This window comes from Chaetodon auriga, chromosome 21 (genome assembly GCF_051107435.1).
Source record: "Chaetodon auriga isolate fChaAug3 chromosome 21, fChaAug3.hap1, whole genome shotgun sequence".
Lineage (NCBI taxonomy): Eukaryota > Metazoa > Chordata > Actinopteri > Chaetodontiformes > Chaetodontidae > Chaetodon > Chaetodon auriga.
In genome coordinates, this window is record NC_135094.1 from 6,893,473 (window position 1) to 6,906,322 (window position 12,850).

Sequence of the window (12,850 nt, forward strand, 5' to 3'; positions counted from 1 at the left end):
AATTATTCAGTGTAATCATACTAAACCTCATAATTTCCAGAACACCATAGTTTGGTATAAAAACATCCAATACAATGTACAGAGAAGGTATCGGCTCTCGGACGGGAGCCGGTTCATAGAGCCGACTCGTTCACGGACGCCACATGGCTAACCGGAACACATCGCTGAGTTTCAGACGCGGTCTACTTTCGGTATCGTTTTTGGGTAAATCCAGTTGTTTGGACGCATTGTTGCTGGGCGGGTCACGGGCATGTTACAACGGAAGAGCAGTTCCCAGATAAACCGACCAGTTTCACAATGTCCGTGGTTGTTCAGAATACCCAGGGCTGGATTTTGAATGCGTGCTCACTCATTGATCAGGGGTATTCACGATGCATCCGATTCAAGGATAATCAAAAATCACGTGTCGAGTGTCGTTTCAAAAGGCAGTGCTTTCACATTTTAAAAGGCTATTATAGCGCTAGTGCTGCTGTGGGTGGAGGAAACACGGATATGTTGCAGGAAACAGACAAGCCATCAAAGGTAAACGCTGCTCCGGAGGCTCAATGCAATGACTTTATAGCGACGTCTGCTGGTCGTAGATGTGTAGTCAAACACCCAGACTCACTGTTATCTGTGTAATGACATCTGAGGTTCATTCATGAATGGGCATCCTCTATCATTTCATTTTGTCTCTAAATGTTGGAAAAGAGTGGAAAATGACAACTGTAAGTCTCCAGCGCCCAAGGTGGCGTTTTCAAATTCACTGTTTTGTTTGACAATAAGTTCAAAACCCAAATATATTCAGTTTGCTATCATATATGATGAAGAAAAGCAGCATGTTCTCACATTTGAGAAGCTGCAGCCGGATAACGTTTGCTTTTCCTTCGTTTTTTGCTTGAAAAATGACAAAAACTATTAGTGACTTTTCAAAATAGTTGCCACAGATGAATTAATTGATCAATTTGACTTTCAGAAAAGGAAACGAAAACACAGCGAACTCAACCAGGGGGAAGTCGATGCACTGGCCTTCCACGAGAAGGTAGATTAAAGCTCATTCTCTTCAGCTGCACGTGTCGTGTTTGGAAAGAGATTTGTGTCGACAGAGATCGAATTAAAAGACTGAAGTTGTTTTTTGTCTGTTTCACAGACATTAAAACTTGACTCAGGACAGTCAAACCTGAAGCTGCTGTTACATGTCCAAACACAGAAAAATAAGTTCCATTTCCAAGTACTGAAGTATTTTACATAAGTAAAGGCAGTAATACCACAGTGTGAAATTAGAAATGATTTGTTGGCTATATTTTGCTTTAATAATCTGAATCTGTGAAGGAACCTTTAACTCATAGCCATAGTGGACTAAAAAGTACAATATTTGCCTCAGAAATAATGTGGAGTAGAAGTATACAAAGAAAAAAAGGTGCTTGAGTAAATGTACTCAGTTTCTTTCCACCACTGATGAGCATTTAAAAATGTAATGTCATGCATTTCGAATAGAGTCTCAGCCAGCTCAAATCTCAGCTCCTCACATTTTCAGGTTAGCGCACCACCCAGAATAAATACTCTCTGCGATGTGTGCTGATGCAGATCAGGTCTGTGATCCTGGAGGGAACCAAGTCCTTGGTGGATTCTGCCCGATCCCTGGGATACCTGAAGGAAGTGACGGACGTGGCGACCGAGCCTCTTCCCTCCCAGGAGTGCAGCCTCGCCGCTCTGTGTGAAATGGCTAAAGAGCTCCCTCCGATGGACGAGGAGGAGCAGGAGGAGTGTGTTCAGCGGCTTGTCGCTGAGGATGGCTGCACGTCGCATGTGGACTTGTTCTCTCGGGTAACCGAGAGCGGGTCCGGCTGTGCTACGGTGCTCACACTGATGGGAGAGGAGTATGTGATACCAGCATGCGCAGCCTTCCTGCTCTCTGATTTCACAAGAATACAACCTCTAGTCCACTGTGAGTACGATGGTGGGAAAAGCACATCTGAATACAGCACATGAACCGCAGTGAACTGAGAAAATGTGTCATTTTCGGGCCACATGGAAGAGATTTGACAAATGGCTTCCAACTGTAGCCACGGCATGATTGTGGTAACTTCTTCTGCATGGAAAATAAAAGCTGTAAAACAGTTGGTCATTGGGACATAAATATGACCACCCCTCCCTGAATCTATCATTGTAAATACTTCTACAGTGACTCAGTGTGTTTCTCAAGGGAGAGCACAGTGGTAGTTTCCCAGCCTGACATTGTTTTCTAAAGCTGCTTATTTCTCCCACAGATGGAAGGAGGTTCGACTTAATAGTCATGGATCCACCGTGGGAAAACAAGTCTGTGAAAAGGAGTCGCAGGTAATTTGACGTTCAGGCATTTTAGAAAGTGGAGAGAAAACACTTAAACACTTAAGATAAATTCAGTTCTAAAACTGCCTGCATTGCAATATGTTGTCAGCAATATCTGACACCAGTGGCCTCCAGCCTTTTTGGCTCATTACCCCTTAAATATTTCCATCTGTCCAACACTGTTTCCACTTGAATATCTGTATCAAATTGTCCAATAGTTGTCAAGATAATTCACTCTGACCCACACATCATCCTCATGGTGGCGCCAGAGAACATCCCTTTAACCATCTGGCGCTCCCTCAGGTTGGGAATCACTGCTTTAGGCTCTATACATGAACATGTGCAAATGTGTATGTGCAGGAAAAGTCAGTCTAGTAGTTCAACAAAGCATTTATTAGCACTCATATACGACTGTTTGGTGACCTTTGAAGGCTCCAGAGAAGGACACAGTGGTTGTATTTATATATAATGTCTTTTTTCATCTATTTTCTCAATGAAGATACAGTTTTTTGCCCTCAACCCAGCTGAAATGGCTCCCAATACCCCTACTGGCATCTCCGAACTGTTTAGTGGTCACCTGGGTCACAAACCGGCCGAGCCACCTGCGTTTCGTCCGCGATGAGCTGTATCCACACTGGGGAGTAGAAGTTGTGGCCGAATGGTTCTGGGTCAAGGTACAGAGACTTCGAATGGATGCAGCTGTCAGTGATGGGAATCGGACCCGTTGGTGTGATTCCAGATGTTTTTAAGGTTTGCTCTTCTCCCTCAGGTCACCACATCTGGACAGTTTGTGTTTCCTCTGGATTCACATCATAAGAAGCCATATGAAGTGCTGGTGCTGGGCCGATATCGTTCCTCCGTGGATAACTCCAGGTGTAACATGAGCGACGTCTCTGAGTTTCAGTTTTCATACTCTTCATGTCATAACCCTTAAATGGAAAAAAAAATCATATTTATTCTCCGACTTGTTTAATCGCTTTCAGCTCTTCAGAGGTGTCAGAGGTTCCCGTTCAGGATCAGCGTTTGATTGTCAGCGTCCCATCAGCCCTCCACTCCCACAAGCCTTCACTCTCAGGTCAGTGTTTTCAACATTTGAGTGCCAAACCACTTGGTGTGTCTGAGAAGTACAGTTCTTATTATGCCACCAGAGGGCAATGCTGCAACATCAGTGTTATCTCCTGCACAGCTTCAATGATAAGCACTGCTATAGCAGACCAAAAAGCAAAGGTGTGAGTCAGTTATTTAGGTTTGCATGGCTCAAACTTAAAATGCTACCATTATGACTTTATTCCATGTGACCAGACTGTTACTACACATGCAGTTCTGACTGTTTCTGTATGAGAAACAAACACAGTAAAATAATGACTTATTGATTTTTCTGCATTGTATTAGTAGAAATATCAGACTTTTTTCTGCTGCAGATAGTTGATATTTTCTTTTGAGAGTGCTGCCAGCGTGTGCAGGTGTCCACGCTGGAGGTGAGAAAACACAACATGCAGGGCCTCTGTTGCGTTCATGCTAACCGGGGGACTTGGCTCCTCGACACGTGACGGGTTTGATTTGTCAGAGTGGGACCTCTGCCGCTCGGATTTGATCAAACTTGCCCTGTCTGCACAGATTGCGGTTTTGACTCCGACACGGCCTCTGCGATGTAGAATCAGTGTAAAACCTTCACAGTGAATATGCGCTATGAATAAGAGAGGCTTGACGTCATTTACCTCCCTCTCAGGGGAATGTGATTTATTGTGCAGTATGGAGAGCCAAACGCAGCCAGTGTTTGCTGGTGCCCTTTCAGAGGCACAGAAAAGCCTCCACCTCACGGAAGTGGCTGGACATTGTTAAAACACATTGATTTAAATCACAATGATGCCATTGTGGAGCTGTGATACCATAGAGATTAAATAGATTAGGACACAGATTGTGTTCAGGCTCCTTGTGTGATTCAAAGCCTCTCGGTAGTTTTAAGCAGAACTGGTTTGTTTATTCCAGTTTAGTTTTTCATATCTGATAATGCAAACATCTTTAGACTAAAAATGAAAAAGAAAATGGCAGAAAAATGGTTTTATTTGTGGTAGTTTTTCATTGTCTTTTAAATAAAAATGTGTGCTACGACACAGCCAGAATGAGCAGCGTCTCCAGCTGTGGTGTTGCTCGGTTGCATCTGTTTCAGAGCCCTTTTTTGTTTTCCTACGAGAGGTGAGAAAGCTCTGTGGGCAGTGGGTGGGGCTCAAATCTGCAAGTGTCACAATTATAAATTGCAGTGTTTCATGAAATATAAGAAGGACTTGACCCAACTCTTGCACAGATGCCAATAAAAGCAGTTTAATTTAACACCTGAGGACCTGAAGGATGGATGAGCTTTTCTTTTGTTCACTCCTGCAGCAGATTATGCAACTGCTGGAAATTTAACATATAGCAGTAGAGTTTGGGCATCACTCACTCTGAGCCTCCTCGAGCTCATCTCCCTGCACCTCTGCTGCACTTTGTGTGCACGTCGAGCACGTCTGGTCCTCTGGAGCCAGCGGGCAGCCTCAGCGGTGTAAAGCCACAACCCTCAAGCCTGCAGCCTTGAGAAACCCTGACCCACTTCTGCTCCCCTCTCAGATGGGGCTCCTATCGCTGACATTCTTGGTTGCTATGGAGAAATAAGGGACACCAGATACCACACATCCTTGCCAGATGGTCAAGCAGCAGAAAAAAAAAGTGTTTGCTCTTCTCTGAATGACAAGACGTGTGGTTTTTATTAATTAGGGCCCCCTGCAACTTAAGAAACTGTGAAAAATGAAGTCACTTCCCAACTTGGTGATATAATTAGTGGTTAAATGGCTGTTCCTAATATTCATTTCAGGAAGAGGCTCACTGCCAGTTGTGTGGGTTGCATTACTGTTGATTGGGGGAATGGATCTGTGACAGCGATCTGTCTGCCAGCAGGTTTAATTGGCAGATCCGGTATTTAGCTTTCTTTACCAACTCTCCGATTTTCACTTGATCAATTTCAAAGTGTATATTTTTATATAAGGTGTATATAAAAATATGCTGCTTGCAGTGTCTGGATTCTCAGCATTGACCTCTGTTTTTGGATCCTCAGAAGAAGTCGTAAAATTCTTAAAGTTCTTAAAGCAAAGTCGCGTAACGATGCTAAAATTTGGATAGTGTGCTTGTATCTTTTTTCCCCTGAAATAAGTTGAGCTCCAAGCAACAAACTGTAAGCAGCACATTGACAAATTATCACCTTATACAGCTGATTCATCAATCTTATTTGCAACCAGGTGTCTCCTTAAAGTCAGATACGGAGCAACACGAGCTGTCATTTGGAGACTTGTTTTAGCCCAGAATTGACCCTCCCGATTTTCGCTATCCCTTGTTTTTTCAGTTGCTGACCAATCAGACAATTTGTCAGATTTGGTACATTTATGCGACTTGTGATCTGAAACGCAGCAGTACGACATTAAGTGTAAGACTCTTAGTTATTGGGTGTCATAGGCATATACAACAGTGCTGCATCGGCACAATAAAGAAGTGCGTAAATGAAGATTAAGATGGTGCCAAAAACACGACCCTGTGGGACTCCACGTGCATGCTGCGAATCAAAGTCATTGATTATATTGATTCTACTGGAAAAATAGGACTGGGAAATTGCTGTTCTGTAATTGAACTGGTGCAGCAGCCCCCTATAATATGATTAGTTTGTGATCAAGCCTAGAGAGAATTTGAGGAGCCTTCAAGGTAGAATATCTGAGACAGAGTATGTTACTTGTCTAGAGAGTAGGTAAGTAGCACCTTCCTTTGCCTCAGGCGTCTCTCGGCAGAAGTTTTATACGTTGCCCCATTTTAGAGTTAAGAGGATAATTAGATCTTTTATTCTCTGTTCAACTTTGAGAGCTGAGTCACCGGTTGGTGTTGAATTAGTCGGAGAGCTGCATGTTTGGCCTTTCCACTCTGTGACTCTCTGACGTGCAAAGAAAGAGAAAACGGGAGGCAGGACACCGTTTGGATCGGTTCGGGGATCAGGCTTTTGTGCTCATTAACTCCCTGAGTGTTGGCTGAGGCGAGTGTCAGGTTGGTTTGAGCATGCACAAGAGCAGACAGAGTAGCACAGGGGCAGAGGAAGTGAAACGTATCTGTCAGGTGTGCTGCTCCTGGAATATCATCACTTATAGACTCAAGGTCACTGCCGGTCTCCACGTAGAAAAATCTGTGCTGTGGAGTGAAGGAGCTGGGCAGTTGCCAGTGCTGCCTATTACAGAGTAACAAGCCAAAGTGCCCCTATAAGAAATGGATGCAGTGCAGTAATTTTACAACATGACACCCAGTATATTAAAGCATCCATTTTTAAGAGCAACTTTTCAGTAGTTTTTCATATGACTCACACAGAACGCCACAAACTTCATGCAATTTACAGACACACAGTATAAATGCAGATGAGGTGAAACGTTAAAGGACCAGTGTACAGGGTTCAGTGCCATCTAGTATTGACGTTGCAGATTGCAACCAGCTGAATACCCCTCGACTCACCCTACAGTAAAACCCAGAAAGCACCAGAATTTGGTTTGTACCGTAGGAGGTGCAAGATGGCCGCGGAAGAGGACCAGTGCGCCATGACATCACTGTTAGAGGTGCGATAGACCTGGAGCCTTTAACCAGACAGGGCAGTAAAACACTGCTTATTGTTTACTGGGGCTCAAGGCATAATATATTGTTCAGTGGTGGAATGTAACTACGTACATTTACTCAAGTACTGTTACTTAGGCACTTGTACTTGAGGCCTTTCATGCAATTTTAATTACAGCTTTAGTTATTAGTTAATTTACAATTGAAGAGCTTATAAAATACGATTTTTTATAAATTAAGCACCACAAAAGTATATATAGGTAGAGCTGCATTTTTTATTTTAAAGTGAAAGGGCACACAGATTGCACAGAGAGCAAGAAGAACAAAGGAGGAACTTATTTTTACCTCAAGAGAGGATTAAAGCAGCCGCAATCATTCCTCTTCCTCATTTCTTTCTGTCTCCAGAGGTGTTGAAGCCCTACGTCAGAGCTGAAGCCAAGTGCTTGGAGCTGTTTGCCCGAAGTCTTCAACCCGGATGGACCAGCTGGGGCAATGAAGTGCTCAAATTTCAGCACACGAGCTATTTCACTTTGACAGCGGCCGATGATCAAGGAGACGTTCCTAAAGACGAGGCCACAGATGAGAGCAGGGACGAACCCAGAGACTCAGCAGAGTTCAGCTCAGCTGGAGAGTCCTCTCCTCCCCGTCACTGTCCCACCTCTGTGCACTGATGACTGACCTTCAACACCTCACTGTTTTACTGTGTTTTTAATAAAGATTCAAAAGCAAAACATGTCTATATCATTTCCTTTTGATCTGCACTTCTCGTGCGTGTGGGACCTTTGATTTCTTTTTTTGGGTCAGGGTACATTTTTAAGGTAGTGAATCACAGGGCTGATGATGCATTTGGAGAGATGAAAGTGCATTTCTGTGCAGCTATGTTTTTAACTTCCCACACTGCAATCAGATAAACATCATTCAAGGTTTTATTTTTTTCACCCTTTTGAGCAATCTTTGGCACAATATGTGTCTTAAGGATGATCAAAGTATTTCTATTTTTACTCGTTTTATGCTGTTTTGACCTGAATTTCAAAATGTTTCCAAATCTTAATGAAAGAGTTTCACATTGAATGCATTTGGCTTGCTTGTAACTTTCAACAGAGTTTCTGTTTAAAGTTTTCACTTGAACGCGTCACCGCTGTATCCTCCGCTCTGCCTTTGTGCTGTCAAGGAGAGCCAGATCTATCCTTACATAATTTGTGCGTGAATGTTCCTTGTTTTCACTGAAAGATGCACTTTTTCCCCCATGTCACACTTCAGGCCGTCCGCACAGCCATTAAACTTGCTTTCCTGTTGGGCGGGGCCACTCTAATGAGTCTGTGGTCTCCGGAGAGAGGAGCGATGGTGTTGTGGGGATGAGCAGGGCTGTCTTTAAGGCAGGACGGGGAATGAGTTACGGCCACTGCAGCACAGTGCACATCACAGCTAATGAAGCCAGGGTGTGACTCCGGCAGGATCATTTACACATTACCTTGTCGCTCAAACACACACCCAACACACCAGTCTGTTCATCTGTGTCTCCTTCTCTGCCCAGACTAAAGTTAGGATGAGAGGCAGAGAAGTACCTTGTTCACTCAAAGAGAAAGCTTTCATCAGAGTTCCTGTAATTAAACTAAAAACAACAGCGACTTGAGGCTACCCAAAATGTTGAGGGTGCAGTCAATGTGAGTTTTTCAGACCTCTGTTTGTCCTTTCTGTTGACATTTGTGTTAGAGCATCTTTTTTTATTCTGTTTTAAAGCCCTATTATGCAAGAACTGGTATTTTTTATGCCCCTGCTAATGCATAGCTATAGTTCATGGGCTATAGCTTAATTGACAGGTTTCAAAAGTCGTGCAGGAATGTTTTTTGCGCAGTGGAGGTGGAGAGGTACTCAACAGTGCCATTCAGGATGCCAAGGATTTCTCGTTATTGTCTGTGTTCCCATGGAAATGAAAGGCAAATGAAAGAAACGCTCGCCACTCATCCTTGAATTTCTCAGAAACAGTCGCTTCATGAGACACACCACAAATGAATTCATTCAGACATGTGACACACTGAAACTTGCCTGCATGATGAGTTTTGTTTCCAGTGGCTTTTCTTTGACGTTTTACCTCCCTCTGCTCTAAACTTACATTTCATCCATGAGGCTCATTGGTCAAGAACGACAAACTCACTAGTACTTCATCTGCTTTTTGTGATGTGATGTCTTACTCTGCAACTTAATCCTGACACTGGAGAACTCAGAACGGCTGCCTACCTGAACTCCGCCTTATCACACTATCACTGTCTGTCCAAATATCTGTTGTTTTCCTCACCCTTTGTTCTCCTTTTTCATTCGTTTTTTTTCTCATGATCTCTGAATACGCAGTCACTCCCTAAAAGCCCACAGCACCCTGCAGAGTGATGTCACCACGGTCATCATCTCTCTTCCAGGCGCCAGTAGATGGAGAGTGTCCTGTCGAACTGGAGATGAAGCACCCCAGTGAAGACCTAGTCATCCCTTCTCCTTGCAGCTCCCCCCTCCTACTCTGCTGAAGGAAGATTGTGTGAGTTGTCTTTTTCCTTTAAATCACAGCTGTTTGACTTCAGCGTCAATTTTGCAGCTCACACCAGGAGCAGGAGCTCGATCAGTTGAGCACTGAACGCTGGTGCCTTTGAGGGTAGCGTTTGGAGGTGATGAAGGTCCAAGAACATTCATACATCAGATACTAGAGTTTGATTTAATTTGCTGTTTGATCCAGGTCATGGCACTTCTAAGTGCTTCCAAAGACAACTGGACTTGCTTGTGGTTCTAGAAGACGTTTTGTTCTCATGGTCAGTTCTAGAACTGAAGAAGCTCCAGTTCTAACTGACCAGTCAGTTCTAGAACTGAAGATGCTTCTTGGATGAGAAGCGAAAGTCGTGAGTAGTGGGCTGGTAAATATACTTTGACATATAAAATTGGTGATGTGTCCCTTTTAATTCCCTCATAGTTCTCATTTCATGGGAGGATAGCAAGTAATACACGTAAATCAATGTTTCAACATGACGTCTCATATCTTCACAAGTTGCCCTGACAGCGTTTGATCAGATCAGACACTTCGCTCGTTCACTTAAACGTGGTAATGAATGATTTTGCGCAGTCCCTCGAGTGTGTAAGCAATCACAAGAGACCACCCCATATTGTCAATGGTAAACTGCCAGACACATTTCTCATGTAGTTCTGGGTATGAGAGGCTTGGAGAAAATGTTGCTGTAAATACTCAAAAGCCTTGTCAACAACTCCGCTCACAGAGGGAAAAACAAAGCCTTTGGTTTAGAGACAGCCGTGCAGCAAACTGGCAGCCATCACGGCTAGATCTCCCACAGGAGGCTGCGGGGGGATGAGAGAGATAATTATTTCCTAAGAGGTGCTGCTTCTCCTCGTCTGTCTCAATCCCTCGGCCCTGTCCTCTGTGCTGTCTTTGCTAGACGCATGCGGCTCTGCAACAACCACAACCACGAGCGAGCAGCAGCACTTGGTAGTTTCGTCAGTCAGCATCATCAGAGAGAATGTGAAATCTGGACTCGAGCGTGCAGACGAAGAAACAGTTCCCAAGGTATAAATTTATTACCACCAACTCTGATGTTTATGGTAGCCGCTCCGGTATGTTCTTACATTTCTAATGAAGCGTTTTGTGGTAAAAAGAAACACCACCAGTGGATATTTTTATCTCTTCTACGAGGCAGACAGTTCAGCAAAACAAGCAGCAATTAAAAAAGTTAAAATTCACATTTTCTCACACTTTCTTATTGTTATTTAGTTTATCTCAAACACTTATCTGTGTCTCTCTGACTCAGACTTCATTATTCACCAGCAGAAATCCTAATATTATTTAGTATTGGGGATTTTTCCTTAAACAGGCAGTGCGGTGAGCTTTGATTTCCTTTCTGATACACATTCAAATGATGATTTCATCTCTTCAAAGGATTCATTTACCCCTAAATTTGAGATGAGCGGAGTGAAAGCAAAGGATTTGCGGAATATCTTTAATGCGTTTAGGAGGATGGAGACTCTGGTAATATAATCTGATTTAACGTGGTGCCATGTACTTAATGAAATGGTTCAAAGTCACCCAAGGGACAAGATATATCTGGCTGTCATTAAATATACATATAAAGAGAGATGAGCATGTTTCAGAGCTAAATCGAGACACGCTGTAGAGCTCAGAATTTTACAAGAACACACTGCAGCTCACACATCTCACACTTTGATGCTGAACAGGACTTGGTGCTGAAAAGCCACATGATCTGGACTTAATGTGGAACAGGACACAAAGGGAACACCACCAGTGATTCAGTAAAATGAATGGCCATAAAGCATGATTTGAATCAAAGTTTCATGTTATTAATTTTCTTCATAAAGTTACAGCATCAAATGGGTAAAGGCTTTTAAATGGTGAATGTGAGGGTCTCCTCTCCGAACTGCTGCATGTGCTCATGCTTTGCTGCCATCCTTTGTACTCACTTACTCGTGACATGCCTGTGGACTCAGCATGTGACTCTTGAAACTTGACATATTGTGATCATGGTGATCACAGCGAAGGCTCGTGGCTCCTTTTAATGACTGGCAACCGCTAACACTTCAGTGGGCGGTCTCACAGAACAATAGCACTTGTCCAGGGAGCACAACCTTGATATGACCTCTCTATGGGTGACAATTTGGGAGACCAGAGGGCGTGGACATTTTATTTTGACTTTTAGTTTAGAGGACCTGTTGCAATTTCGAGGTCTGCTACAGGAAATATATGTAAAATAAATAAGATGCTGGTTGAATTGTGGTAATTGAGTCTCATTTGTCTGTCTCTGGGAATGTATTGAATCCAGTAAGTACCATCAAAATCCAGGGGTGGGTTTTTTGTCCAGTGTGAAAGCAGTTTTCAGCTGATTTGTCCCTGAGTTGTAAGAACAAATAAAACCATGCTGCACCTGTGCGTCTTCCTGAAAGGATCTTCAAACTTGGTTGAGCATTTGTACCAAACACCAGATTTTACTAACTAACCCAAGGCAAACACAGACGACTGACAAATAGGAAATCCTGCTTCAAGCCACTGACAGTCAAAAGCTAACAAGCTAACAAATCAACAAGCTGGGATTCAGTGAAACACACAAGCACGGTGTCAGATCTGTACACACACACATCTTGCCCAGGAGTTTGATTTTCTGTCATTTTTTGTCCAGAGAATAATGAACGCTGTGTTGTAGTTTTTTATTTACCTCTCGCTCCTTCAGTTTTAATTTGATTTACGTTAATTAGTCCTCCCTGTCACTGTGTGGGTGTTGCTTCATGCTGTTCGCCTCTCGCCACACATCCAAAAGACATGAATGGAGACTACTAATTGCCCACTAGTCTGAACATGAGCATTAGTACATTTTGTCTTCTAGCCGCCAACCTAGCGTCCAGGGAATTTTCCTGCCCTCTGCCCAGTGCATGCTGGGAAAGGCTCCAGCTCGATATATGAATATGTGACTGCTTGCATCTCTGCTCTGAACCTGTCTTCCTTCTCATCTCACCCGAACCTCTTTCTCTTTGTCTGTTAATGTTGACAGTTGCTCTCTGCATACTGCCAGAGAGCTCAAAGCCAATATTTCAAATATCACACCTCCCGTCTCCGCTTTACGAGGAGTATAAATGCGACTTCCTTCAGGCTGACTGCTTTTCCCCTGGGAAAATATTAGAGCCTCATTCACATCAACTCCATTTTCGGATTCATTTCAGCCTCTCGCTGACTGCTGTCAGCATGCAGTGTCAGAGAGGCCTAATGGCAGATGGACAGATGGACGCCTCCATCCATATTCATTCACAGGATACCTCATGTCTCTCATGTAAATATCTGTCTGTCAGCAAGCAGCATGTGTCAGTGAGTCAATGAAAATGTGTCAGAGAGAAGAAAAAGGACTGTTTGAACATCCCAACAAGAGCAGCAAGT

At 43.4% G+C, this 12,850-nt stretch overlaps 1 protein-coding gene across 1 annotated transcript; it reads left to right on the forward strand.

Annotated features, from left to right (window-relative positions):
* The first annotated feature begins 123 nt into the window (after positions 1–123).
* Positions 124–7,652, forward strand: mettl4 (methyltransferase 4, N6-adenosine). Its single transcript, XM_076760988.1, has 8 exons — positions 124–522; positions 956–1,021; positions 1,567–1,927; positions 2,250–2,319; positions 2,810–2,984; positions 3,080–3,183; positions 3,294–3,385; positions 7,327–7,652. The coding sequence occupies exons 1-8, from the start codon at positions 298–300 to the stop codon at positions 7,590–7,592; spliced, it is 1,359 nt and encodes a 452-aa protein (XP_076617103.1). The 5' UTR covers positions 124–297; the 3' UTR covers positions 7,593–7,652.
* Positions 7,653–12,850: the final 5,198 nt, after the last annotated feature.